The 27,828-nt window shown below is 31.3% G+C and overlaps 2 protein-coding genes across 20 annotated transcripts in view; both read left to right on the top strand.

The window, feature by feature from the left end:
- Positions 1 to 27,828, top strand: part of LOC127698930 (uncharacterized) — a 162,525-nt gene that overhangs the window by 26,495 nt on the left and 108,202 nt on the right. For 3 of the 19 annotated variants that reach the window (XM_052202664.1, XM_052202663.1, XM_052202672.1), the window contains exons 6-12: positions 1,562 to 1,658; positions 10,399 to 10,465; positions 11,957 to 12,094; positions 13,478 to 13,552; positions 19,302 to 19,355; positions 24,582 to 24,626; positions 27,473 to 27,547. In XM_052202664.1, coding sequence (XP_052058624.1) covers positions 1,562 to 1,658; positions 10,399 to 10,465; positions 11,957 to 12,094; positions 13,478 to 13,552; positions 19,302 to 19,355; positions 24,582 to 24,626; positions 27,473 to 27,547 — 551 coding nt within the window. Of the gene's footprint in view, positions 1 to 1,561; positions 1,659 to 10,398; positions 10,466 to 11,956; positions 12,095 to 13,477; positions 13,553 to 15,771; positions 15,805 to 19,301; positions 19,356 to 24,581; positions 24,627 to 27,472; positions 27,548 to 27,828 lie in introns of all 19 variants that reach the window. The other 16 variants (XM_052202670.1, XM_052202667.1, XM_052202673.1 and 13 more) reach the window with 11 other exon arrangements.
- The window catches only part of LOC127698968 (bone morphogenetic protein 2-like), a 198,131-nt gene continuing 175,564 nt past the window's right edge, over positions 5,262 to 27,828 (top strand). Inside the window, exon 1 of the mRNA XM_052202754.1 lies at positions 5,262 to 5,265. Within this exon, the coding sequence (XP_052058714.1) occupies positions 5,262 to 5,265 (4 nt within the window). The remainder of the gene's footprint in view (positions 5,266 to 27,828) is intronic.

Here is a 27,828-nt window from a genome sequence, read left to right as displayed (position 1 = left end):
CATGATATAAACCATTAGTTCTAAGCTCAGATTAACAAATAATTGATGCTGTCCTAAGAAACCAGTGTTTTAAATACTTGAACCATAGACTCTATTATTATGTATGAATAAACAAAGATTTCAGACATTTGCTCACAGGACAGCAACCAAACAACACAAAAACCTAAAAAGATGATTACTTGAATTCTGATTATCAAATTGGGAGGCTCCTTAACTTTTCATTTATCTCGTAAAAAAGGGAAAGCAAGTGTTAAATGTCTGTAAAATGCACTCACAAATCTTTTTTGTTTCAGCACACTAGATTTTATGATATATAACCTACATCTGTCATTGTAAAGATTAATTAAAGAACCATTGTCCAAAAAAGTACAACCAAATGTTGCACGCCAACAGAGGTTATCAAAAAAATGTCTTTTAGAAGTACATATACCACATGCACTGAATATTGCATTGTAATTCTTTCATTGTAAATAATTATTGTTTCTGCAATGTGTAATTAGTTTATTCATCCTAAAGTTTTGTTTTTTCTACTCCTGTATTCAAAACATGTTTTCAAAGGTCTAACTGTGACCTTGAAAGGATTAACATCAATTAAAAGTGCAGTTCATTTTCTTTTCTTTTTTATAATCTTTTGTGCATAGTGATTTTGTGTCATGACTTGTTTTTGTTCTATTATAGAATAACATTTTTACATTGCGATGACCGTGATTGGTAACCGATCTATAAATCTGCGGACATTATCGAGTGCAAAATAACATTCCTTATCGCTTGTTATAAATTCAATCCTTCAATGAATACTCATAAAAATATTTTTTTTAGAACATAAATTAATAATATGAAAACGTTTTGTAGTTAGAAATATATATATATAAGTCAAAAATCATTAATATCTGTGCACATGTACAGAAAAATTGTATTAACGCATGCAGAAGAATATCTCAAGAACGTTTTGCGGGAAAATATGAATGCCTACTCAAATCCAATCTATTAGAAAAATAGAATTATTACAGAAGAGTGTCCACCATGCACTTGCACTGCACTATTATTAGAATAGTAGATTAGAGTGATATACAAATGGATGAAAATCATATATACATGTAACTGTTATATACAAATATTAATATAATATATAACAACAATAAGTATACTGATTTTTATCACTACAATATGATAGTTATTACGGTTAGGTTGAATTCCCTGTCATTTATTCATCATCCACACACGAACTTGTCTCAGAAAAAAATATATCTCTGTATATTAACCTCACTCGCAGGTATAGAGATGTGATTTTTTTTCTGAGACAGTGCTTGTGACAATCCCACAAGAACTCGCGGTCATTCTGATGTTCAGTACTTCAGTACCTTGATTAATTCAGTTGCCTTGAGTCTAGAAAATTTTTGTAAAGCATAATTTCAGTGACATATTGTAAAAGTGGACAAGTTTTTGCTTGAGTTCCCCCCCCCCCCCCCCCCCCCCCCCCCCTTATAACCAGGAGTATGAGAAAGTTTTTTATTATTATTTGATGGAAATAATGATTAAGCATTGACATTTTATTTTATAGAATTAGAGACACAAGAGATGTTAATCGGCTGTCAGATAAACTTTTACTGTACATTTTTTCCTTTTTGACACCGCATGAGATTTTTAGAGCATCACAGGTGAGTCATGCCTTATAGACCAATTGTGATATATTGTATTCCTATAAAAACTACAATTCTGTGTTGCCATCTTGGTTGGTACAGTAGTTTAGAAAATAGTTATCAAACCTTGAGAGTTGAATGGAAAGTGTAATAAGATTAAGATATATTTGTCAAAATTTGGGACTCTCCTATGTTATTATGATAAATTTGAGATGTGCATTTAAATAAATTGTCCTTTGAAAAATCTGTTTTCAGATTTATTTGCTGCGACTTATTTCTCTGTAATAAAAAAGGTAAAATGGTAGATATACTGACTGGAATTGTGATGAGATGATTTAAGATGTAAATTTTCTCCTTGAAAACATTTATGTACCTTATGGCAAGAAAGTTTATGGACAAGTTGTAGGTATTCCTTTGAGCACCAATTGTGCCCCTTTGTAGTAGACTTGTTCCTGTATTGTCATGAATCACACTTTAAGGCCAAACTTAGTAAAGATCCTCTAAATTCTAATTAATTGATAAATTATCAACACTTATTGCTACCTTGATGATATTTTTGCTCCAAATAATCAAGAATTCTCTAATTGTACTAAGGAAATTTAACTAAAGGAACTTGCTTTAGATAAATCTAGTATGAACGGTAATAATTGTCCTTTCCTAGATTTATACATTTCAGTTTCATGTGGGAAAATCAAAACAAAAATATTCAACTTAAGAGATGATTTTTTGTTTCCTGTTGATAATTTTCCTTTTTAGCTCACCCAGGCCCGAAGGGCCCCATGTGAGCTTATGCCATCACTTGGCGTCCTTCGTCGTCTGTCGTCGTAAACTATTTCAAAAATCTTCTCCTCTGAAACTACTGGGCAAAATACCTTCAAACTTTAAATAAATGTTCCTTAGGGTATCTAATTTATAAATTGTATTTGAAGTTTTGATCCATCGACAAACATGGCCGCCATGGCTAAAAATAGAACATAGGGGTCAAATGCAGTTTTTGGCTTATATCTCAAAAACTAAAGCTCTTAGAGCAAATCTGACAGGGGTAAAATTGTTCAGTTGGTCAAGATCTATCAGCTCTAAAATTTTCAGACGAATCGAACAACCCAATGTTGGGTTGCTGCCACCGAATTGGTAGTTTTAACAAAATTTTGCAGTTTTTTGTTATTATTTTGAATATTATTATAGATATATATAAACTGTAAGCAGCAATAATGTTCAGCAAAGTAAGATCTACAAAAAAGTTTATATGACCATAATTGTCAATTGACCCCTAATGGAGTTATTGCACTTTAAAGACAATTATACACAATTTGTTCATCAAGTTTGCTAACATTTAAAAATCTTCTCCTCTGAAACTACTAGGCCAATTACCTTCAAACTTTTACTAAATGTTCCTTAGGGTATCTTGTTTATAAATTGTATCCGAAGTTTGTATCCATCGACAAACATGGCCACCATGGCTAAAAATAGAACATAAGGGTCAAATGCAGTTTTTGGCTTATATCTCAAAAACTAAATCTTTTAGAGCAAATGTGACAGGGTAAAATTGTTTAATTGGTCAAGATCTATCGGCCCTGAAATTTTCAGACGAATCGAAAAACCCATTGTTGGGTTGCTGCCACCGAATTGGTAGTTTTAACAAAATTTTGCAGTTTTTTGTTATCATTTTGAATATTATTATAGATATATATAAACTGTAAGCAGCAATAATGTTCAGCAAAGTAAGATATACAAAAAAGTTAATATGACCATAATTGTCAATTGACCCCTTAAGGAGTTATTGCCCTTTAAAGACAATTTTACACAATTTGTTCATCAAGTTTGCTAACATTTAAAAATCTTCTCCTCTGAAACTACGGGCCAATTACCTTCAAACTTTAAATAAATGTTCCTTAGGGTATCTTGTTTATAAATTGTATCCGAAGTTTGTATCCATCAACAAACATGGCCACCATGGCTAAAAATAGAACATAAGGGTCAAATGCAGTTTTTGGCTTATACATGTATCTCAAAAACTAAATCTTTTAGAGCAAATGTGACATGGGGTAAAGTTGTTTAATTGGTCAAGATCTATCGGCCCTGAAATTATCAGACGAATCAAACAACCCATTGTTGGGTTGCTGTCACCGAATTGGTAGTTTTAACAAAATTTTGCAGTTTTTTGTTATTATTTTGAATATTATTATAGATATATATAAACTGTAAGCAGCAATAATGTTCAGCAAAGTAAGATCTACAAAAAAGTTATTATGACCAAAATTGTCAATTGACCCCTTAAGGAGTTATTGCCCTTTAAAGACAATTTTATACAATTTGTTCATCAAGTTTGCTAACATTTAAAAATCTTTTCCTCTGAAATACAGGTGAGCTATTCAGGCTCTTGAGAGCCTCTTGTTTGGATGGTGATGTTCCTTTGGCCCCTTCTTCTGGTGTGTATATTTTCCAAATCATTCTCTATGGTCTTGAAATTGAGAATGGAAACAGGGAAAGTGTCAAAAAGACAACAACCCGACCAAAGAGCAGAAAACAGCTCTAGGCCACCAATGGGTCTTCAACAGAGTGAAAAAATCTCGCACCTGGAGGTGGGCTTTAGCTGGACCATAAACAAAAATGTATGCTAGTTCAGAGAAAATGGACGTCACACTAAACTCCGAAACATATAAATGAACCAAAATTTAAAAAACATACAAACTGACAAAGGCCAAAGGTTCCTGACTTTGGACAGGCGCAAAAATACAGCGGGGTTTAACAAGTTTTGTGAGATCTCAACCCTCCCCCTATACCCTCTAGCCAATGTAGAATAAACAAACTCACAGTAATACGCACAGTAAAACTCAGTTTAAAAGAAGTCCAATGTTAGAATAGGTAACAGAAGAAACTAAGCAAAATGACAATGATCAACATAGATTAACAAAGGACTACTAGCAGTTACTGACATGCCAGCTCCAGACCTCAATTAAATTGATTGAAAGATTATGTCTTCATCATATGAAAATCAAGCACAATCCCTCCCGTTAGGGGGTTTAATATCATACCATCATAAAATATACCAGAAGAACATAACTCGTATCATGCCATCAACAGGTTTTAGAATACATGTGTCTATTTTTGATGCAAAGTGATATTTGAGATTTCAATTAGCGTAATCTATGTATAACTAGTACATTAATTAGTCAGGGATTTTGTATCAATAAATTTCTGAAAACTTTTACTAAATTCTTTCATAGATACTAAGATTTGGTTTGTAAGTTTGGCTGTACCTGTAGAATTCTTATAAAAAACAGAAATTTACATTCTTATTTTTTGCTGTATTTTTTTTTGTTTATAAAGCCAGTAAACTTTGATATGATCCATGTTAACTCATTGATCCTATGAATAAAGTGATTATTTAAGGAAATCAATTCAACACTGTAGTAAGATTATTGAAAAATTGTTTTTATCAGAACTAACATTTATTTAGTTTTTGATAAAATAAAATATAACTAAACTATTCTATTGCTATACAATTTATGAAAACTTATGGTCCTACATCCTACCAATATTATGTAATTATATTTGCACATTGTACATGGTCATGCATTTCCCAGAATGTTTATGATGTCTTTACATTAAATCCATTGGATGTGTACTGGTTGATACTTATGGCTTTTTTATTAGTTGTTACTGGCTTTGAACTAGCTTTTAGCTGCTGCAAGTACTCTTAGATGAGTGTTTTGTGTCTTTTGTCTTATGTTAGTTGGGTTTTTTTTAGCAGTGTGCCAGTGTGATGAGTCAAGTAATTTGATTTTTACATTTTGTCCTTATGTTGTGGTAAGGGGAGGGTTGAGCACTCACATACATGTTTAACCCCACCACATTCTGGTTGTGCCTGTCCTAAATTAGAAGCCTGTAATTCAGTAGTTGTCATTGGTTGCTCTTTGTCATACTGTGAAAGTACTTTAATTGATGGGTATCAATTTTCGAGGTTTGAGCACAAATTACAAGTTCGAGGGTTCTTAAATTTATGGATTTTAGTTTTCTGAAAAAAATCGAGTGAAGAATTTAAAGCCATCAGAAATGAAGATTCTTGAAAATAATCATATGTTGTTTTATCACAATTTGTGGGACATTGCAAAATAAGGTGTTCATTTTCACTTATTTCTTTGTCTTTCATTACTGACAACATTCATCAAATTTTTGCTAAAATAATTGCTTTGGGAAATAAGCCGATTCATCTAAGCTTACAAATTGTCTTGGATTGAAGGAAATTGCAAAGTAAACATATTGTTTCAGAAAAAGGGGGAAGGTTTGGTACCATTAAAACGTTTATACCCGCTGCAATTGTTTGCACATGTCCTAAGTCAGGAATCTGATGTTCAGTAGTTGTCGTTTGTTGATGTGGTTCATAAGTGTTTCTCGTTTTTTGTTTTTTATATAGATTAGATCGTTGGTTTTCTTGTTTGAATGGTTTTACACTAGTAATTTTTGGGGCCCTTTATAGCTTGCTGTTCGTTGTGAGCCAAGGCTCCGTGTTGAAGACCGTACTTTGACCTATAATGGTTTACTTTTATAAATTTTGACTTGGATGGAGAGTTGTCTCATTGGCACTCATACCACATCTTCTTATATCTATTTTAATTGTTGCACACCTGTAATCAGAAGTGATGATACTAATTAACCCGAGATCAAATGATCAATAGATTAAAGATCATCAATGGTGTTAATGGGGCCATAAACATGTCACTTTAAGAAAATTGTTACATAAACGAAATGCTTCAAATGTACTTTGAATTGTAGAATTAATTCTTATGAAATAAAAAAGCACATCACATATCATTACTTGAAGTCTGACTTTATTGATCAAATCTACTTTTTCATGAGAATTGAAAGGATAAAAGATGTACAGTTTACCACAAAAGGAAGGTTGGGATTGATTTTGGGGGTTATGGTACCAACAGTTTAGGAATTAGGGACCAAAAAGGGGCCAAAAACAAGCAATTTTGTCGAGCCTGCAACTTTTGTCGCTAAAGCAAGACATAGCGATCTTACATTCCGTCTTCGACGTTGTCGTCGGCGGCTTCCACAAATATTCATTCTGTGGTTAAAGTTTTTGAAATTTTAATAACTTTCTTAAACTATCCTGGATTTCTACCAAACTTGGACAGAAGCTTGTTTATGATCATAAGATAGTATCCAGAAGTAAATTTTGTAAAAAAAAAAGATCCTGTTTATCCATATTTTACTTATAAATGGACTTAGTATTTCTGCCAGTTAACATTACATTCACTCTGTGGTTAAAGTTTTGAACATTTTAATAACTTTCTTAAACTATCCTGGATTTGTACCAAACTTGGACAGAAGCTTGTTTATGATCAAAAGCTAGTATCTAGAAAGAAATTTTGTAAAAATTGATTTCCTGTTTTTCCGTACATTACTTATAAATGGACTTAGTTTTTCTTCTAGTTAACTTTACATACAGTCTGTAATTAAATTTTTTAAAACATTTATTAGATTCATAAACCATCCTTGATTTTTACCAAACTTAGACAGAAGCTTCCTACAATCAAAAGATAGTATCAAGAGAAAAATTTTTAATAATTTTTCCCCATTTTTGTTGAGCCTGCGACTTTTGTCTTTTTTTTCTTCCAGACAATCTATAGATTTGATTGCATACTGTATTCATTTTTTACAAGCATAACTTTTTTCATACATTTCAAACGTTTTATTTCATTAACTGTAAATCTATTATGTGCATTCACCTATCACACTGAAAACATAGACAACAGCAAAAGTAGGCGGAACCCTTACAAATTTTGGTAGTTTCTGGACAATAACTTTTGTGTAAGTGTATGGATCTCTTGGAAATTGTACCACAAGGTTCCGTATCACAAAGGGAAGGCTGGAATTGAGTTTGGGGGTAATTGCCCCAAACGTTCAGGAATTAGGGGCAAAAAAGGGGCCAAAAACAAGCATTTTTCTAGTTTCCAGACCATAACTCGTGTTTAAGTGTATGGATCTCTCTGAAATTGTACTACAAGGTTCCATACTACAAAGGGAAGGCTGGGATTGAGTTTGGGGGTAATTGCTCCAAACATTTAGAAATTAGGGGCAAAAAAAGGGCCAGAAATAGGCATTTTTCTAGTTTCCAGACAATAACTTGTGTTAAAGTTTATGGAACTCTCTGAAATTTTTCCTGAAAAGAAACTGATCTTCAAAATTTCAAAAATAAATGGGGGGGTTCAAAAAGTTTTGGGGGGATTTGAAAATTTTTTAAATTTCAAATCTTATGAAAAAAATTTTTGGGGGGGCTGAGAATTTTTTTTCAACTTTTTTTGGGGGGGTCATACTTTTTTTCTTCAAGATTTTTCAAAATTTCAAATTTTTCAAAATTTTTTTTTGGAGGGGGGACAAAATTTTTTGGGGGGGATTTTCTTTTCTTTTTTTTTTTCCCAAAAATTTTCCCTTTTTTACATTGATTATTTTTTATTTATATATAAAAGCAACAAATACTGTTATGGCAGGAGATTATTATATATAACAAATTAACTAAGTATTGTGCAACAGCACAGTATTGCACAATAGCACAGTATTGCGCATTAGCAAGAAATCTTCAATTGAAAATAAATACAAATCTTTTAACCAAATTCAATGGGATTAATTTTAAAGTCTTTAATTTTTGGGGGTTTTAACCTTTTATTACTATTTTGGATATTAGGCCCCATTTTTGAATTGGTCTACATTGAGGTCCAAAGGGTCCAAAATTAAACTTTGTTTGATTTCATCAAAAACTGAATTATTGCGGCTGTATGACATGCTGAATCTTATTGTGCATTTAGATTTTTTATTTTGGGCCCTGTTTTCAAATTAGTCCATATTAAGGTTTAAAGGGTCCAAAATTAAACTTTGTTTGATTTCAACTAAAATTAAATTTTTTGTGTTTTTTTTATATGCTGAATCTAACCATGTTGTTAGATTTTGGTTATCAGACCATACTAGGTAAATTAAATGTCCCATTTCAAATTTTTATGATTTTTGACCACATTTATTATGAGTCAGAAACCTATATTATGTCAAAAATTTGATCACAATCCAAACTCAGACAGTATCAAGCTTGAATTTTGTGTCCAAACTTGCCCCAGCTGTTCAGGGTTCTACCTCTGCGGTCGTATCAGGCTGTGCTTGGCGAAGCATTTTATTAAAAAATTCAATGGATAAAATCCTGTCAGAAGTTGTATAAATAATTCAAAGTGGGTTTGCTGATATTCAATGTATTCTGTAGATTATATTTCTGTATCCATGTTGCCAATCCTACATGGAAATCTTTTCATGTATTGATTTGGACCACTGTTGTTATATTTTTTTGGACACCCAAATTCTTGGATAAAGCCATTCACAAAAACCACAATATTGGTAACCCATGAAAAAAGATCTTCACAGTATTTGTAAACTGAAAGTTGGGGGGCATATTGTTTTACCCCTGTCTGTCCGTCTGTCCTTCCGTCCATTCGTCCTATTATGGGTATATAGTTCTTCCAGAAACTCCTCCTACAGTTTGAATGCTAGGAAGTTTTCACTTTGATGGCTGTTTGTACATATATTGAAGGTGTGCATGTGGTCTGGGTTTTGATTTTTATTGATATTTGCTCTTTTGGAAGATAGTTGAACTTTGTCATTTTTGGGTATAAACTTGCATAAGAGGAACCATCAACCTATGTGCTCCCATACTCAACTTTGTGTATTTTAAAATAACACTTTGCATCTGCGGGGGCATCATTTGTGTCTCCCAGACACAATAATATCTCATAGCAAGTCCTATATTGATTTTGTTATAATACACTATCTTCAGAGTGGAGTGCTGGGGCATCACTTTGTCTAGTTTGCTTATTGTTTTGTTATAATTCAGGACGTTGTTTTGTTTTTTGTTTTTTTTTAAATTATTCACATTTTGTCAAGGATGGGCCTTTTATAGCTGACTATACAGTATTGGTTTTGCTCATTGTTAATAGGATGACCTATAATTGCTTAAATCTGCTTCATTTTGAATCTGTTGGATAGTTGTCTCATGAGCAATCATACCACATCTCCTTATATTATATTCAACTGACATAAAACCATGTTACCTTATAAAAATTCCTCTGTCCTGTATTAGGTTAATTCAGGTTTAAGGCAGTTTATCATGAACTGAAGATTTGGTTACATCAGCATGACACTTAGTACACATGTTCATTTTGATGTAAACTTTTAAAATTATATGCCAAATTTAGGTTTTGACCCATGATTGATTGATTGATTGGTGTTTAATGCCACTTTCAGCACTAATGTGCTATTTCTTGGCAGTTTTTATTGGTGGAGGAAGCCTGAGTGCCTGGAAAGAACCACTGACCTTTGGTAGGAAAACCTCTCTGCTCTGAGTTTTATGGCTAACAACTAGTATATATAAGAATTCAACAAAGATAAAGTTACTTAAGAGTAAAGCACACTATTCTAAGGTGTACATTGACTATTACACTTCAAAGTATGCACTTGCCAGTTTACAAAACCTGTAAAAAATCTAAATACACAGTTAGATTTGGCATATCAAAGAACCCCAATAATTCAATTTTAGATGAAATCAAACAAAGTTTAATTTTGGACCCTTTTGACCTCAATATGAACCAATTTAATAACGGAGTCCACAAATATATCTTTGAAGTAATTTATGTAGGAATACTCAATTACATATTGCACTTATAAAACAACTTTGTAATTAAGTTTTTTTTATATATTTTTATAAATTTAGGTGTGTAGGAGATGGAGGTTCTTATGTGACACAGATGATCTATGGATGATTAAATGTCATGAGCTAGGTATGAAATTATTTTATGGTAAAGATTGCACTTTGTGCAATCAAATCAACTTCATATATCCGCTGGTTGGTTTTCTATAATACATACAACTTTATAAACACAACATGGTTCAGATCAGTGCAGTGAGGTGTACATTCTTTAGATTCTATCCATTGTCAAGTAATTTATGGATAATCTAATTTGCAAAAGGATGTATGTTTATAACCATACCACATCTTCTTATATCTATTTTTAAGAAAACCTTTTTATTATAAAATACACTGTCAGATGTGGTATGTGATTTAGGAGTCTATCTATTCTTACATTCTTACAATTTCATAGATAAAGGGAAATACATCAATTCACAATATTGCCAAAATATGTTTCTTTGTTTTATAATACAGTGTACAATGTAATGTTTAATTTTTAAATCAATCTTAATACCCCATCAGAGCTAACAAGCAATTTGATTTTGATTTATTTAAAAATGTATCAAAAATCAGTATAACTTAAGTGAATAAATTACTGTAAGATGTCACTGAAATTGTTGAATATTTTTTTAGCAATTAGAATTAAGCCGTTTACCATTGTATATCATAATGTATATATCATAAAAATGTTACTGACTGTGATGTTCTATGGAATTAATATCAAATATTATTATAAAAATAAGGAGATGTGGTATGATTGCAAATGAGACAACTATCCACCAAAATTCAAATGAAGTGGATGTAAGCAATTATAGGCAACCGTACAGCCTTCAACAATGAGAAAAAACCATACTGTATAGTCAGCTATAAAAGACCCCAACATGAAAAATATGAAACAACTCAATGGAGAAAACTAACGTCTAATTTACAACAAAACAATTTCTGAAAAACAAATATATAATATCACAGATACGAACCAATGACAACCACTGAACTACCGGCTCCAGACTTGGTATATGCACATAAAGAATGTGGCTGGATTAAACATGTTTGTGAGTGCTCAACCCTCCCCTAACGTGGGACAATGGTGTTACAGCACAACATAAGAACATCAGATCGATACAAAGCAGAAAAATATTTAACAAAAACACATACCGGACGTGGCAGGGTATTTATACATCCCTAACAACAAAAAAAGAAACAAAGGACAGATTTATCAAGAGATAATAATAATAGTTTATTAAGTTTGTTGTAATTACCTCAGCTATGGAACTAATCGTATTTAGCTTTTTATGACCTAACTTTAGGTGTGAAAGAAGGAATAGATATAATCCTATTTAGCTTTTTATGACATAACTTTAGGTATGAAAGAGGGAATAGAATTAATCCTATTTAGCTTTTTATGATATGACTTCATGTGTGAAAGAGGGAATAGAAATAATCGTATTTAGCTTTTGATGACCTAACTTTAGGTGTGAAAGAGGGAATAGAAATAATCGTATTTAGCTTTTTATGACCTAACTTTAGGTGTAAAAGATGGAATAGAAATTATCGTATTTAGCTTTTGATGACCTAACTTTAGGTGTGAAAGAGGGAATCGATAACATGGATGATATTGTAATGAAGTCAAATCAAAATAAAATGGGTATAGACTGGAAGCTAGCTTATATGGAACTACAGAGAATCACCCGTATGATGAAATGGGATGCCAAACAAAGAGGTAGGAATACTCAACATATACATATAAACCATAGAAAACAAGGTGATATAAACTTTATTATTATTCATATTAATGAATACTATACAGTCAAACCTGTATTAAACAGTCACTCATGGGAAGCATTAAAAGTGACCATTCAAGAGAGGTGACCTTTTAAGAGAGGTTCTGAAAAATTCTGATTCCGACATCACCCGTGGCAGGGATTGCGGCAAACTGTTTTTGTGTTTTCAATTGGTAGAGTTACTGTTCTTGGAGCAGTGAAAGAAAAAAAAGCAAATTCAACGGTGTGAATTAGATGAAAACTTTGGCAATACGTTAATATCCATAGAAGTTGGTGATACTGTTTTCCAAAAAGAAGAACATTAGGAATTCATCTCCTATTGTGCAATCTCAGTTGCAAACAGGGTCCAATTCTCATTTTCACTTCGATACTGCAAAGAGTTATATTATATAGAGAAAAGATTTGGGAGGGTATGAAAGATACCGTTAGAGACAGGTGACCGCTGAAACAAGGTGATCATTCAGTATATATAAAAAAGAAGATGAGGTATGATTGCCAATGAGACAACTCTCCACAAGCGACACAGAAATTAATAGCTATAGGTCACTGTATGGCCATCAACTATGAACAAAGCCCATACCGCATAGTCTGCTATAAAAGGCCTCGAAATCACAAATGTAAAACAATGCAAACGAGAAAACTAAAGGCCTAATTAATGTACAAAAAAATGAACGAAAAACAAATATGTAACAAAGCAACAAACGACAACCACTGAATTACAGGCTTCTGACTTGGGACAGTCACATACATACAGAATGTGGCGGGTTAAATATGTTAACGGGATCCCAACCCTCCCCTAACCTGGGACATTTGTGTAACAGTACAACATAAGAACGAACTATAAATTTCAGTTGAAAAAGGCTTAACTCATCAGATGGATACAAATAGAAATACATATAACAAAAACTCGTGGACGTGATCAGGAACTTGTACATCCAAACAACAAAAAGACACTAAGTACAGATCTGAGAGTACTCGCAGTTACTGACAGCTAGTTCAAAGCCAATAACAACTAATATAAAAAATCATGCATCTAAGACTAAATAATACAGGCAGTTTGACTGTATATTTAAAATAAAAAAATTGTTAGCAAAAAAAATCAACTTTCCTGTTAACCCCAATTTAAAATTTTGTACCTGTTCAGGTTAATAAAACTAGTTCATATTTTTGCTATAAAAAGTCCAACAAGCTTGCAATATTATGCACATAACTTATTGGTTAACGCAAGGATTTGTATAGTGAGTCTCACTATACAAATCCTTGGTAAACGGTAGGTGCTTTTATGTATATGATTTTTAATCAAGTACTTTATTTCTCTAAAGAAAATTACATTCCAATACCATGGCAACAATTTTTGCCTGTTTTGGTGACCATTCCAAGCACTGCTAAAGGTGCAGGTAAATTTCTGCTGCATGTTGAATGATAATTGTATATTATGTCACTTATAATTCATTAAAGAGACGTTTAAATTCTGTGCATGGAAACTAATTATGGTTTGCATAATTTATTAATTTTTCTAATAAATTTGTAAGAGTGAAGTTCATATGACATTTTTTTTTATAGTCATAACTTTAAAAAAGAAGTCAGTCAGAGAAATTACCAGTTGATATGATGATTTCATTTGAAAATTAAACATTTTTGGTTTCATATTATCATTTCTGCTGTTTTTAATTGTCTAAATACAATTTCTCAGTCATTGAAGTTTTATGTATGTGGAAAAGAAAGGATATGGTTTATCAATTCATGACACAAATCAATATGTGTACATGAAAACTCCAAAACCAATGGAACAGCACTTTTATTGTTGTTCTTCAACTCAAAGTCACAGTTTGGCCTCAAATATGGAGCAAAAATTGTCATCTCACTGCAAATTCAAAATGGCCCCATGCACTGGTTTGAACATAATCTTTGCTAAAAAACAAAACTGTGCATTGAAGAAGACAGCTATGGGTATATCAACAAACTCGAAATAATATCAGGCAAAGAAATCTTACAAATACTGTCAGTCTGAATTTAATTGTATTTTGTAAAACATAAAAATAAAGTTACTTGAAAAACAAAAAGAATATATATATATATATATCTACTCTAAATATCAGCGCAACAATGTTAAATCTGCAAATTTGCGGAAGCAAATTTTTGTTCTTCCCTTGCTGGGATTATATATATTCAAACCTATGATTGCGTTGGATAAAAACTGCAATTTTTAAACAAATTTCTTGTTAGAGGGGTCTAAATACAGCACAATCAACATTTTCCAAAAGACCAAAAAGGTGTAAAAGTATATTTTAACAAAATGGATTTGACTAGCAGGTCGAACAACGGATGTTCTTAAACCCTGCTGACTGCTGATATATATATCTTGTAACATGAGCTAAACCTAAATGTGGCGTTCAATTTGTAGGACAATTCGGAAGTGAATTTTTTTAAAGCAACTCTAGAACATTAAAACTGCTTCAGCAAAAATTCAAAGGATTGATATTCCAGCCTTTAGGAAAATATAATCGCACTATTAATTTCATTAAAGTCCAGCCACTCAAAACCGTCCAGAAACAACCAGGACGTGCACACAAACAACTTTGTGGATTCCCTTAAAATTTTCAAGCTGTCTTTGATTAAACAGCTACAGACAGCATAAATCCTCAGTCTAAATGACAATGTCATGGGACAAGGGAACATAAATAAAACTTCCTCTATTGACATCACAAATATTGTTTCAAAACAATGGAAGACATAAATTATTATACCATGACGTGGTAATTTGTAAATTACATTTTTAAAGAATATGAAAGTATGTAGTTTTGCAGTTATGAGTACCATTCACCTTTTTGTCACCATAGGCTGTATCCTTGGATAGATTAACTTGAAGATAATAAAAAACATTTTTTTTATTTAAAAATGCATGAATACTGTGGATTCATTATTATTTGTTGGATACCAATTTTCGTGGATTTCATATAGGTGAACCACAAAATTAAATGTTCAACAAAACTAATTGCCTATAGGCTTGTATGCAGACTTGGGCAAAACGACGAAATTATATATCCATGAACATGTAAGTTTTCCTTAATCCACGAAAATTGGTACCCACGAAAAATAAATGAATCCACAGTTGTAGTCAAACCCAGCAAAAATAAAATTTCTGCAATATTAAGATATATTAGTGATACATCTAATCATACAGTACAATCAGATCAGAACTGGACATGTTATCTAACACACCAAAAGATGGAATATGCTTGGTAAGGGTAAACAAAATCAACTTATTGAAAGTTACTAAATTGATTTTAAGTTAAAAACTTGATATATATTATACTAAAAGGGGCACCAAAAAGAAATTTTGAATAATATACAAGTGTGATAGCCAATTTATAACATTTAAAAATCTAAACCAATTTACATTTCTAATATATTATTTTATCAGCAATTCTGCTTTATGAGTACACTATATATTTATTTGTTCATGTATTTAACTTATTTAACTTGCTACACAGCATGAAGTAGCACATATTTTGGATTTGTTATGATGCATGATATGCAGTGCATAAGATTTTTTATGTTTAATCAACAAAATTATGTATTATAATAGATAACCTTTTATGAATTTCTATATCAGATTCAAGATTTGCAAAAGAACTGTTATATTATGGTATGATGTTGGAACTTATTTTTATCTCACATATTTGATTTACATGTCACTTATTATACACCTGTTTAATGATAGATGTATTACGTTATACTGCATTCTGTCTGTACGTCTGTTAAATCATATCTCAGGATAGCTAGAGTTGCATAATTCAAACTGTCTGATTATTTACACATGTTCGGTTTCAGAAAGACCAGTTTTTCTAATGTTTTGATGATTTTTTGGTTCGTCATTCCAAATTGTTTTTTACTTTCATGATAACTCTGGTTTACTTCATTGAATCTGTAAGAAGTTTTAGGTGATGTTAATATATGCATATATTCATGGTTCTATGAAGATAAGTTACCTTTTGATTTTGAAGCTATTTTTAAATTGTTGTTTCACAGTTATGGGACTTTATTTTTGAAATTGTAGACAATTTGTGTTGGCCTTGAACAAAGAACTGATGAAATTTTGTTTCAATCTTAAAACCAGTAAAAGCTCCCTACCTGTCAGTTTTTAACAGTGCCCAGATTTTTTGTTCCTGAGTAACAGAAATTAACACCTCAAGTAAGGGGTATGGGCATATCAAAATTGAACTCATTGCACAGCTGTTAATTAGAATAATGGATTTCCACAATCACATGGTTAGATAGAATTTAATTTATGTATTGTGTAGCATTTTGAACACATGATTAGATACTAATCACACAGTTTGTTTATTGTTTACAAGCAAATTTACATGCAGGCAGCTTTTTATTAGATGGTGAATGAAAGATGTACATTTCAAACATATTGTGTGTGTACTATAAAACTTTTTTTATGCCCCTGCCGTAGCGAAGGGGTGCATTAAGTTTTACCCTTGTCCGTCTGTACGTACATCCGTCCGTACGTCTGTACGTCCCAAAACTGGTTTGCGTTCTCTAACTTGAGTTTGCCTCAACCAAATGTTATGAAACTTATACACAATGCTTATTACCTCAAAACACAGATCAATTTTGAATTTTGGTGGTGTCACTTCAACCGCTCTAGAGTTATGCCCCTTTATAAATGGAAAAATTGAAAAAATTTTAGTTTCTGTTCTCTAACTTAAGTTTGCCTCAATCAAATTTTATGAAACTTATACACAATGCTTATTACCACAAAACACAGATCAAGTTTGAATTTTGGTGGCGTCACTTTAACCGTTCTAGAGTTATGCCCCTTTATAAATGGAAAAATTGCATAGTTTCTGTTCTCTAACTTAAGTTTGCCTTAAATCAATGCTTTATACAATACAATGTTTAATTTTGACTTCCACTGATAAAACACAGATCAAGTTGAATTTGGGTAGTGTCACTTTAACCATTATTGAGTTATGCCCCTTTATAAATCGAAAGATTGCAAAATTTTTAGTTTCCATTCTGTAACTTAAGTTTGCCCCAACCAAACATTATGAAACCTATACACAATATTCATTACCACAAAACTAAGATCAAGTACAATTTTTTGTTTCCGTTTTCTAACTTTAGTCTGCCTCAACCAGATGTTATGAAACTTATACACAATGCTTATTACTACATAATACAGATTAAGTACGAAATTTGGTGGTGACACTTTTACCATTCTTGAGTTATGTCCCTTTTTAAACATAAAAATTGCTGAATTTTTTAGTTTGTCTCAACCAAATGTTATAAAACTTATACACAACCGTTCTAGAGTTATGCGTGTTTACAAATAGAAAAATTACTGAATTTTTAGTTTCTGTTCTCTACTTAAGTTAGCCTCAACCAAATGTTATGAGACTTACACACAATGCTTATTACCACAAAACTCAGATCAAGTTCAAATTTGGGTAGCGTCACTTTTACCATTCTTCAGTTATGTAGATATAAGAAGATGTGGTATGAGTGCCAATGAGACAACTCTCTATCCAAGTCAAAATTTATAAAAGTAAACCGTTATAGGTCAAAGTACAGTCTTCAACATGGAGCCTTGGCTCACACCGAACAGTAAGCTATAAAGGGCCCCAAAAATTACTAGTGTAAAACCATTCAAACGGGAAAACCAACGGTCTAATTTATATAAACAACGAGAAACGAGAAACACTTATGAACCACATCCCCCTTTATAACTATATGATATGCAAGCAGGGGTATCATCTGTGTCCACATGTGGACACTATCCACATTTATTTATTTAATAATTTATTATAAAATTGTAAATGGCTATTTGATACTATAGTGTTATTAAATGAGTGTTTTCATTTTATTCCTGTATTATGTTCAAATACAGTTGTATTATGGTCAATGACAAGACCCAATACGACTGTACCAGAACATAATAGAGAATTTATAAAAAAACACCCAATTTATGACACCTTTACTTAATAACCAATGACTTAAAATAACCACCATAGCTGATCAAGGACAAAGAGGACAAATATGACTGTAAGAAAACTTTTTACAGGATCAATATGAACCACTGTAAATTCAGAAATTATTATTGCATGCATTTATTATTGCGATTTTTGAATCCAGAACAAAACTGCGAGATTAATTTTTGTGATATCAGGAAAATATACATAAAGTTATATGTATCAGATATCAGATGCAAGTTCTTATTATTGAGAATCTCACCCAGTCAAATTATTTGCATTAATAAAAACCTCACAATAATTACTGAATTTACAGTTATATGGTAATTTTCATTTAAATGTAAGGAATGTCAAATAACACTTAAAATTAATAATGTGCATTGAATTACCCTTTTATTCAGGGGTAAGTAACACTTTTAGCCTCTTGATTTTTACATGAGGTATTTCCCATCTAAATGATGTCACTGACATTTGTAAACAAAATTCCAATGGCCAGGTTAGAACTCTGTGGAGTGAAGAAGAAACAAGTATTTTAAACTCATGTGGTGCAGATGATAGCTTTCACAAATGGCCCTTTTCAGGGCCATCAATATTTCACAGAAAGAGTCTTCCTTTGCTGTACATATGAGACATTTTAAGACAAAAATAACTCTCTGACATATTAAGTGTTTTGACAATTTGTTACCACAGTAAGACACCTGCAAGAGCTTAATTAACAGGTATTAGACCTATATTAATAACCAGTTCTCAGACACATGGAATTGTATCCCATGAACACTTTATAAGGTATTTTAAGTCATTGATTGATAAAGATACATATAAAGATGTCTAAGCATTTTTTTTTGTGAATAATACAAAGTAGACTAGAAAGATATTTACTGCAATAATATATTGAAGTGATGTTGGCAAATACTGTCCCAAGTAAAACATTTACTGCACAAACTAAAAAAGTCCCATATTTATGTTTTTTGTGCATCATCATTTTTGTTAAAGTATGAAAAATGAACTTTGAAAGAGTCTGTAATTGTACTAGTGTAGTTAAGATGACATCTTGAAAATGAGCCCATTAAGATATATTTGACTATATTTATGATAGATAAATAGATAAATTATTGAGTTTCCTTTTTCATATTTTATACTAATTGTTTCATTTGATTTTCATCAGAATTAAGAGCAGCAGAAGAAGCAGAGCGACTAAGAAAACAAAAAGAAGAAGAAGGTAATACATAATACTTTGTACAGTTTTAATACATAATACTTTGTACAGTTTTACCTTTATTCATTGTTCTCTTAGGAAGTTGTATCTCATCACTACAGTGCTCGCCTGTTATACCCTTATGGCTATACATCGATTTCTTTGGCAAAGTAGGCTTATCATTAATAAGACTGCAGGACATATACTCTCTAAAATCTTCTAGATTTCAAATAAAAGAAAAATGAATAATCTGGAATTGTAGGAGAAGGTATGATAAGTCCACCTTTGTTACCCCTAGAATTCTGTAATCACAAAACCTATTATTTTCTAAGAAAACATGTCAATTAATGGCATGTTTTTGACTTAAAAGTGATATGTAAATAAACATTTTTAAAATTAAATGAAATTAACATGATATTGAAAGGATTATTTCAGGCACCAAAAAATGTATACATCCTTTTTTAGGAAATTTCAATGAGATTTCTCTTCAAATTAATAGTTTTGTCTTGCCTACATACCTGATTACACACCAATTCTAGGCAGGAGACTTTCTCTTTGCCTTTAATGATTTGAAATCTCACTTTTTTTACCTGTCACCTGTGTAAATAGGGGTAATACCATCATTTTCCCCCTATTAGTCTTTGTTTAATTGGCATTTTTCAAAAAATTATGCAGAATTGACCTCCGTTTCAAAAAAAAATAAAATACTTGGCATGAATGATGTTTTGACCTGTCCAGTACTACTTTGAAATTTTCACACACTGTTTCAATACATATAAGAAAGAAAGCTTCCTTGAAAGAAAGCAAGGCAATATCTCACCTCCTTTATTTGTGTAGGTTACGGCATGTTTCAAAAATATTTTTTAGGAACACAAAAACAAAAAAAAAGGTGCCTTAAAGCACCCAAGATATTTGTTTATGACTCGGGAAATGCAGGGTTAATTTCCTACAACTGTAAAGTTCAAGGGGATTATTGTTGTCCTGTTTTAACGTGATCTGGATGTTTTGGTGGGATTTCACCTGTTAGTGAGATTTAATAGAATCACCACCTTTGATGTAGATTGTTTTAAATTTTCATGCACCTGTACCAAATTGACTGATTTGCGCTATTTACCTATAAAAGTAAACCTGTAATCTTAATGAGTTGTAATAATAACGCAAATTTAAGAATGGGTCATTTGGATTCTCAAAGGAACATAAAAAGTGTACATGTGAAGTAGTAAAATGGATACATAATTTTTTTGCGAGATGTTTATTCCAGAAGAAGATGTTGAAGATTCTTTTGTTGATATGTGTTATATTATCTAATATGCCTAAAGCTTCACAATAATCAATAGGTGTTTCCAAATTTGCAATGTATCTAACAGAACTTACATAACTGTTGACTCTCAGTTTCAACCATTCTATTGGCTGAGGCCATTACACAGTAAACATGCAACAAATACTTCAGAATCATTTTATTCTGACTATAACAATTTTGAACTGTTTCACCTTAACTCATCTTATAATTTTTTTAAAGAGTATCCTGGAAGAGCAATATGTCAACTGCATCAAAATAAGACATATTGATGAGCTGGTGCCTTATAAATAAGAAGATGTGGCATGAGTGCCAATGAGACAACTCTCCATCCAAGTCACAATGTATAAAAAGTTAACAATTATAGGTTAAAGTATGGACTTCAACACTAAGCCTTGACTCACACTGAACAGCAAGCTATAAAGGGCCCCAAAATGACTAGTGTAAAACAATTCAAACAGGAAAACCAACGGTCAAAATAAAAATAAATAAATTAGAAAACTTAATTCAATTCAAAGATGTGGAATAAATACCAGTTAGCACATATTATGCTTTCAAAATTTGTTTAAACTTTGCCTAAACAGACCTGCAATGTCCTATATGTTTTTAAACCTTTAATTTTTAGCTGTATATAAAAATAAATGTTGGCGGTAAATTGTGACTTTTAAACTTTAAACAATATGACTTAAACTTTGCCAGTTCAAACCTGTTGGTCCCATTAAGTCCCCAACACCAAAGCTCATAGGTTATGTTGAGAAAGTGAACTGTCCTTAAAATTGAAGTGCAGATGTCCATTAAAAAAAGCGCTCATGTCCTATAAAAATTCGTAAGGGTTCCTCTGAAACCCAGTGTCTCGCCTACTTTTGCTGTTAATCGCAGGCTCAACAAAAATGAGATGAGGAAAAAATTTAATAAAAATATTCCTCTCGATACAATTTTTTTATTGTAAGAAGCTTCTGTCCAAGTTTGGTAAAAATCCATGATAGTTTATGAATCTAATAAATGTTTTAAAAAATTTAACTGCAGACTGTATGTAATGTTAACTGGAAGAAAAACTAAGTCCATTTATAAGTTAAATATGGATAAACAAGTACAAAATTTTAATAAAAATTTCCTTCTAGATACTAGCTTTTGATCATAAACAAACTTCTGTCCATGTTTGGTACAAATCCAGGATAGTTTAAGAAAGTTATTAAAATTTTAAAAACTTTAACCACAGAGTGAATGTAATGTTTCCTGGCAGAAAAACTAAGTCCATTTATAAGTAAAATACGGAAAAACAGGAATTTTTTTTTTTAAATTTACTTCTGGATACTATCTTATGATCATAAACAAGCTTCTGTTCAAGTTTGGTAGAAATCCAGGATAGTTTGAGAAAGTTATTAAAATTTTAAAAACTTTAACCACAGAGTGAATGTAATGTTTCCTGGCAGAAAAACTAAGTCTATTTATAAGTAAAATACGGCAAAACAGGAATTTTTTTTTTACAAAATTTACTTCTGGATACTATCTTGTGATCATAAACAAGCTTCTGTTCAAGTTTGGTAGAAATCCAGGATAGTTTAAGAAAGTTATTAAAATTTCAAAAACTTTAACCACAGAGTGAATATTTGTGGCCGCCCCCGCCGACGACAATGACACCGACGGAATGTAGGATAGTTATGTCTCGCTTTTTCGACAATAGTCGAAGGCTCGACAAAAATGCACAAATGTCCCACAGATAGTAAATAGGCACCCAAGGTAATCAAGAATGTCGTTTTAACTAATTAAATCCATGTATGAATAATTAATTTTTATGTTTGTGCTGAAATACTAAAATACTCTTTATACAAAATTTGAATGAAAAAAGAAAGTCACACATAATCCACTAGTGATAAGTCAATGATATTTGGTATTGTATTAGAATTTGCACATATTCAGAACGATGACATGGTAATGTGAGATAAATATAAACCCTACTTTGTACTAGACAAGCACGCTTAGCCAGCTTTTTCACATGCTAGTTCACAAGGTAATTGTCCGCAGTAAGACATGTCACTCTTATGGGACACATTATTCTGACTCCGAGCCAACCATTCTTTGCTCTTACTCCTAAATGCCACATGCTTACTGAGAAGCAGCAAATTTCAATTTTCAAGTCTTTAGTTTGACCAGGCTGGTGATCAAACCCATGACCTCTCACACTTGAGGCAAGCACACTACCACTCTAGCACCGAGGTGGTCAGTGTAAATAAAAAAGTACTTATACAAGAATATTGATATTTGGTATGCTGTTGTATAAGCATCCCTGCAATATGAATTTTTAGATAGTTCAAATGATAATTTTTTTTTAAATTCATATTTGCAAAGATTTACTCAACTAGACCATTAATGTTTGATTTTTGTCGAGCCTTTGACTTTAGTCGAAAAAGTGAGACATAGCGATCCTATATCCGTCGGCGGCAGCGGCGCGTCCACAAATATTCACTCTGTGGTTAAAGTTTTTGAAATTTTAATAACTTTCTTAAACTATCCTGGATATCTACCAAACTTGGACAGAAGCTTGTTTATGATCATAAGATAGTATCCAGAAGTAAATTTTGTAAAAATAAAATTCCATTTTTTCCGTATTTTACTTATAAATGGACTTAGTTTTTCTGCCGGGAAATATAACATTCACTCTGTGGTTAAAGTTTTAAAAATTTTAATAACTTTCTTAAACTATCCTGGGTTTGTACCAAACTTGGACATAAGCTTGTTTATGATCAAATGCTAGTATCTAGAAGGAAATTTTGTTTTCTTCCAGTTAACATTACATTCAGTCTGCAGTTAAAGTTTTTAAACATTTATTAGATTCATAAACTATCCTGGATTTTTACCAAACTTGGACAGAAGCTTCTTACAATCAAAAGATAGTATCAAGAGGAATATTTTTATTGATTTACTTCCTCATTTTTGTTGAGCCTGCGATTAACAGAAAAAGTAGGCGAGACACTGGGTTCCGCGGAACCCTTATGAATTTTCTGATACTTAAAATCATGTATTTATTGATTTTTAAGCAAACATTACTAGTGTTTGCAGTCTGTTATATATGAGGGAAGTAAGGAAATAATGGGTTATTCTTTTCATTTGATAGACTTAGATTTTAAGATTTGAATTAATAAGATAGCACTGTATTTATGTTATACATAAAATTCTCAATTTTATGTCTTTGCTTCTATTTTTCTGTAATTTTCATCTTAAATTATCTGTTACAATTTTGTTTAACTTTTATAGATATTCTGCAATTCTGTCATTTTCATTACCGGTAGAACTGTAACAAAGCTTCTCGGAACTTTTAGATTCCTCTTTTAGTGCTCAAAGTAGAAATGCTTTACTTTCACATGTGTCTATTGTAAAAATTTAACATTGTTTTAGTTTTCAAATTGAATTAAGATTAAATGGTTCTGTTTGTCTGTTACCATAGAGATTGTCTTTCTTAAACTAGATTGAAATGAAATATTGTAAGATACTGACAATGATTTTAATCACATTCTTAGACCCCTAATTGTATTTAAATTAGAATTAGCATATTTTGACTTACATTGACAATAGCCAATTATTTTCATTTTTTTTTTAAATTAACAATAGGAAAAACTATTGTAATTAGGATCTATGAACTACATGGAAATTTAAATATAGAATAAGCTGACATTTGATTTATTTGTGCTTGTGGAGGAGTACTTTGGAGAAAAATGTCAAAATTCTTCTTCTGCCTAGAAATAAGTACTGATTCTGTTGAGTTCCATTTTGAAAGTTCACTTCTACTTTAATACTAGACCACATTTTAAGTGAGCTAAATACAAATCCAAAAGTAAGGTTTACTACTAGTATTTCAAAAAATTAAAGAAGCAAAGTCAGAAAATATCAGAAGATCAGTTGAAATGCTTTTTAACCTTTACATACAATTTGACTATTGATGTACTTTATAATAGAGCTCCTGAGAAAATTAGCTTTGTTAAGGAAAACAAGCATGGCCAGTAAGTATAGCTGTTTGATAGCATGAGCTGCATGGTGAATTGGGGGTTGTTTGAGTTGTTATCATAACAAATTATATCAATTTCATCTGAATTTATTTTAGGAAGGCCTGCGATATTGTCTAAGTCAGTTATATCGCATATATCGTATGAATACATTATTAATAAATCAATTCGTTATCTTTGTTAATACTTTTTCTACTAAATGAAGTAAAATGTTAAGAATAAAAAAAGGAAAACATTTATTTTATTTGCAAAAAAGCTATTTATTTATGACATATTTCCATGTCTTCTTTAAGTTAGATAATATATAGTTTGAATCTTTCAAAATGTTAAATTTTTTTCAGTAAACTTACATTTTGATTATTTTATTCTTTCTTCTAGCATTGCTACATGTATTTCTGCTAACCATCCATGACTCATACTCTAACAAGCACTCTGTAAGCATGGTGTTGTATTATTTATGTAGATTTAGGGTGAAGGCAGGTATTTGAGTGAATTACAGACTTTTGCTTTTAAGTTAAAACATTATCAAAACAGGTTGAATTAGTATCATTATTTTCACTTACTTTCAGATAAGTAAGAAGCATGCTTTTACTTGCCTGAAACTTTTTTTATTATGTGTTAATGTTGTGTTTTGTTTTTTATGACCAATACGACCCAGTTACTTGGGCATACAATGTACCCATGTCTGTCATTTCAACAATTTGAAATAAACAGTTGAAGAGACTTTTTGGTTAGGTTGGAGAAAACCCAGCTTATAGTATGGTAATCTCGGGCAGTTAGGGAAATGATGATAGCTAATTTGAGTAATCCAGTTTTTAACCCAGATCCCTGAAACTTCAAAGAAAGATTGCACACACATTGAAGTTGCACAACTGCTATTATTGAATTGTAAGAGGAATTTTTACATTTTTCAAAACTTGAGAACTTAGTCGATTGTAACAATTTTTGTTTTTAACTCAAATTTTTGGAACTCCACAGAAAGATTTACAAAAATGTGCAAACCAATAGACTATTTTTATATTACCAACTTTTTAGACTCTGGAGTAAGTATTTTTTAGACTGTTTACCTACTCTGCGGTAGGACATTCTGGTACTCAGTCAATTAAGAGCAACTTACAGATGTAAAATCAAGCTTACAATTGGTACGATTTAGGGGGGAAAAATATAGATAGTGAACCTATATAGGACATGGTTACAATTTTGATCAGATACAGCAGAATCTGTCATCACATATTCACAATTGTAATGATTGGCTTCCTAACTGTTGGGAGTGCTTGGTTGACCTCTTCAGATCATTCTTGATCCAAAGGACTCTGTTACGAATGTATACTATAACATTCAGAGGATGATGGGACATTCCAGATCATTGAGGATATAGTAATCCAACTTTTTCACTTTTTGTGTCATAGCACTGTCTAATCTCAAATGGGAGCAATGATCTGCATTAGGGAATTGCTTAAAGATTCCCCACATTTAACAATTAATGTATTTCCATATATTTCAATGTTCAATATAGACCATTCCACCTTGTTTAAGAAACATTTTGAGTCTTTGATCCTTTTTATGTAAATTTAAATTGAGCTGACTTTTTGGTTTGGATTAACATGTATATAATGTTGGCTTGAAAATCAAGTTCATGCTTCATTTTGTTTGACTTACAAAGAACTTCTGGTACATCCTTAGAAACTTAGAAAATATAAATATAATTAAATATAATAAATGTAATATCTAGTGTTTGATATCTTGTATTTTGATATTTTAGTCACCTATTATAATTGCAGGAGTTTCCTGACAAAAATCAAACAAATTATAGTTTTGTAGGAAATAGAAATTTTGATGAATTTCATTTGATGATGGATGATAAAATATGGATGGCTTTATAGCTCACTTGGGAAATATGAGTTATTGTCATCACTTGGCATCCATTGTTGATGGTCATCATTGTTGTTGTTGAATGTTTTAAACTTATGTAGTATACAGTTACAATGTTTAGTCTTTCTTTACTTTCAATAGAAAAATTTGGGAAATCAAAACTTTATTGCATATCTATACCTCATTGGGAACAGTAATATATTGGTATAGAACACCTACAAGACAAAGATAACCATGAGTTTCACTGACTATTACATTTCATAAACAGGCTGAATGACTGACCAAATTCAATATTCTCTGACTTTATTTGTAAGGTGCAGTGACTGTTAGGTCAGATATAAAAGACATATGGTGATCATGATAAAAAGGAATGCATAGCTTGGATCATTATGAATTTTCTCTAAACAAATCTGTTCGTTTCAGAAATGTACATTGTTCATTGTTTTCACAAATGATTTACATTTTTCCATATTATGTAACTTTTTAGAACTAGTTTTGGTAATAGGTTCATATGAATTTAACATTTCATTACTTAACAATACTTCAAACTGGGTTTAAGGACGAAATGAATTTTAGTGTTGATGAATTCTACCAGAAAGATAGTTTCCTGTATGTTGTATCTAAGATATTTTGATTGAATTTATTTCACTTTGTGGTTTTGTATGCATAATAATGCAGATTAAATTGAACACATATGCTCATATTTATAAATTCTATTAATTCTACCAGTGAACACACTGTCTTAAAAGCCTGTAGTTTCTGTTGCTCACTCTGAAAGTCATCTTACAACCACAGTTTTAATCTGAAAGTATATCTAACAGTGATCAAAGGTAATTTAAACTAGGGTAATTATAGACCTACTTTATGTGATTAAACTGGAGATATAAAGGAATAATATAATATGTCAATGATGTTGCCATAAATCTTTAGGCTAAAGTGCGATATGATAACAATTGTTTTTGCCTTGACAGGATTGTCAACAAGTGTGTTGGATTTTCAAGATTTACTGGAGAAATATTGTAAATTGTTTCATCTTAGTCCATTAGGTAAAATTTGCATCATATAACATTATATAATCAGATATGAAAGTAGATACATCTTTAAATATATATACATATATCTGATTTAGATTAGTGCTTGTAGAATAGTCTTTATTTTAAATTAAGTTGTCTCCCTTTGATTGAATGTACGAGGTAAAAGAATGTCACTCATATTTAAATGATAGTTTGAGAAGAAGTACAATTTGAAAAAAGTGTATTTACCTGATTGTCTTAACAGCAACAAATATTGCAGAATAAAAAACTTATAGAGGATATAATCCAACAAC

This window comes from Mytilus californianus, unplaced genomic scaffold (assembly GCF_021869535.1).
Source record: "Mytilus californianus isolate M0D057914Y unplaced genomic scaffold, xbMytCali1.0.p SCAF_4, whole genome shotgun sequence".
In the NCBI taxonomy this organism is placed as follows: Eukaryota; Metazoa; Mollusca; class Bivalvia; order Mytilida; family Mytilidae; genus Mytilus; species Mytilus californianus.
This window is presented reverse-complemented; position numbering and strand designations above follow the sequence as displayed.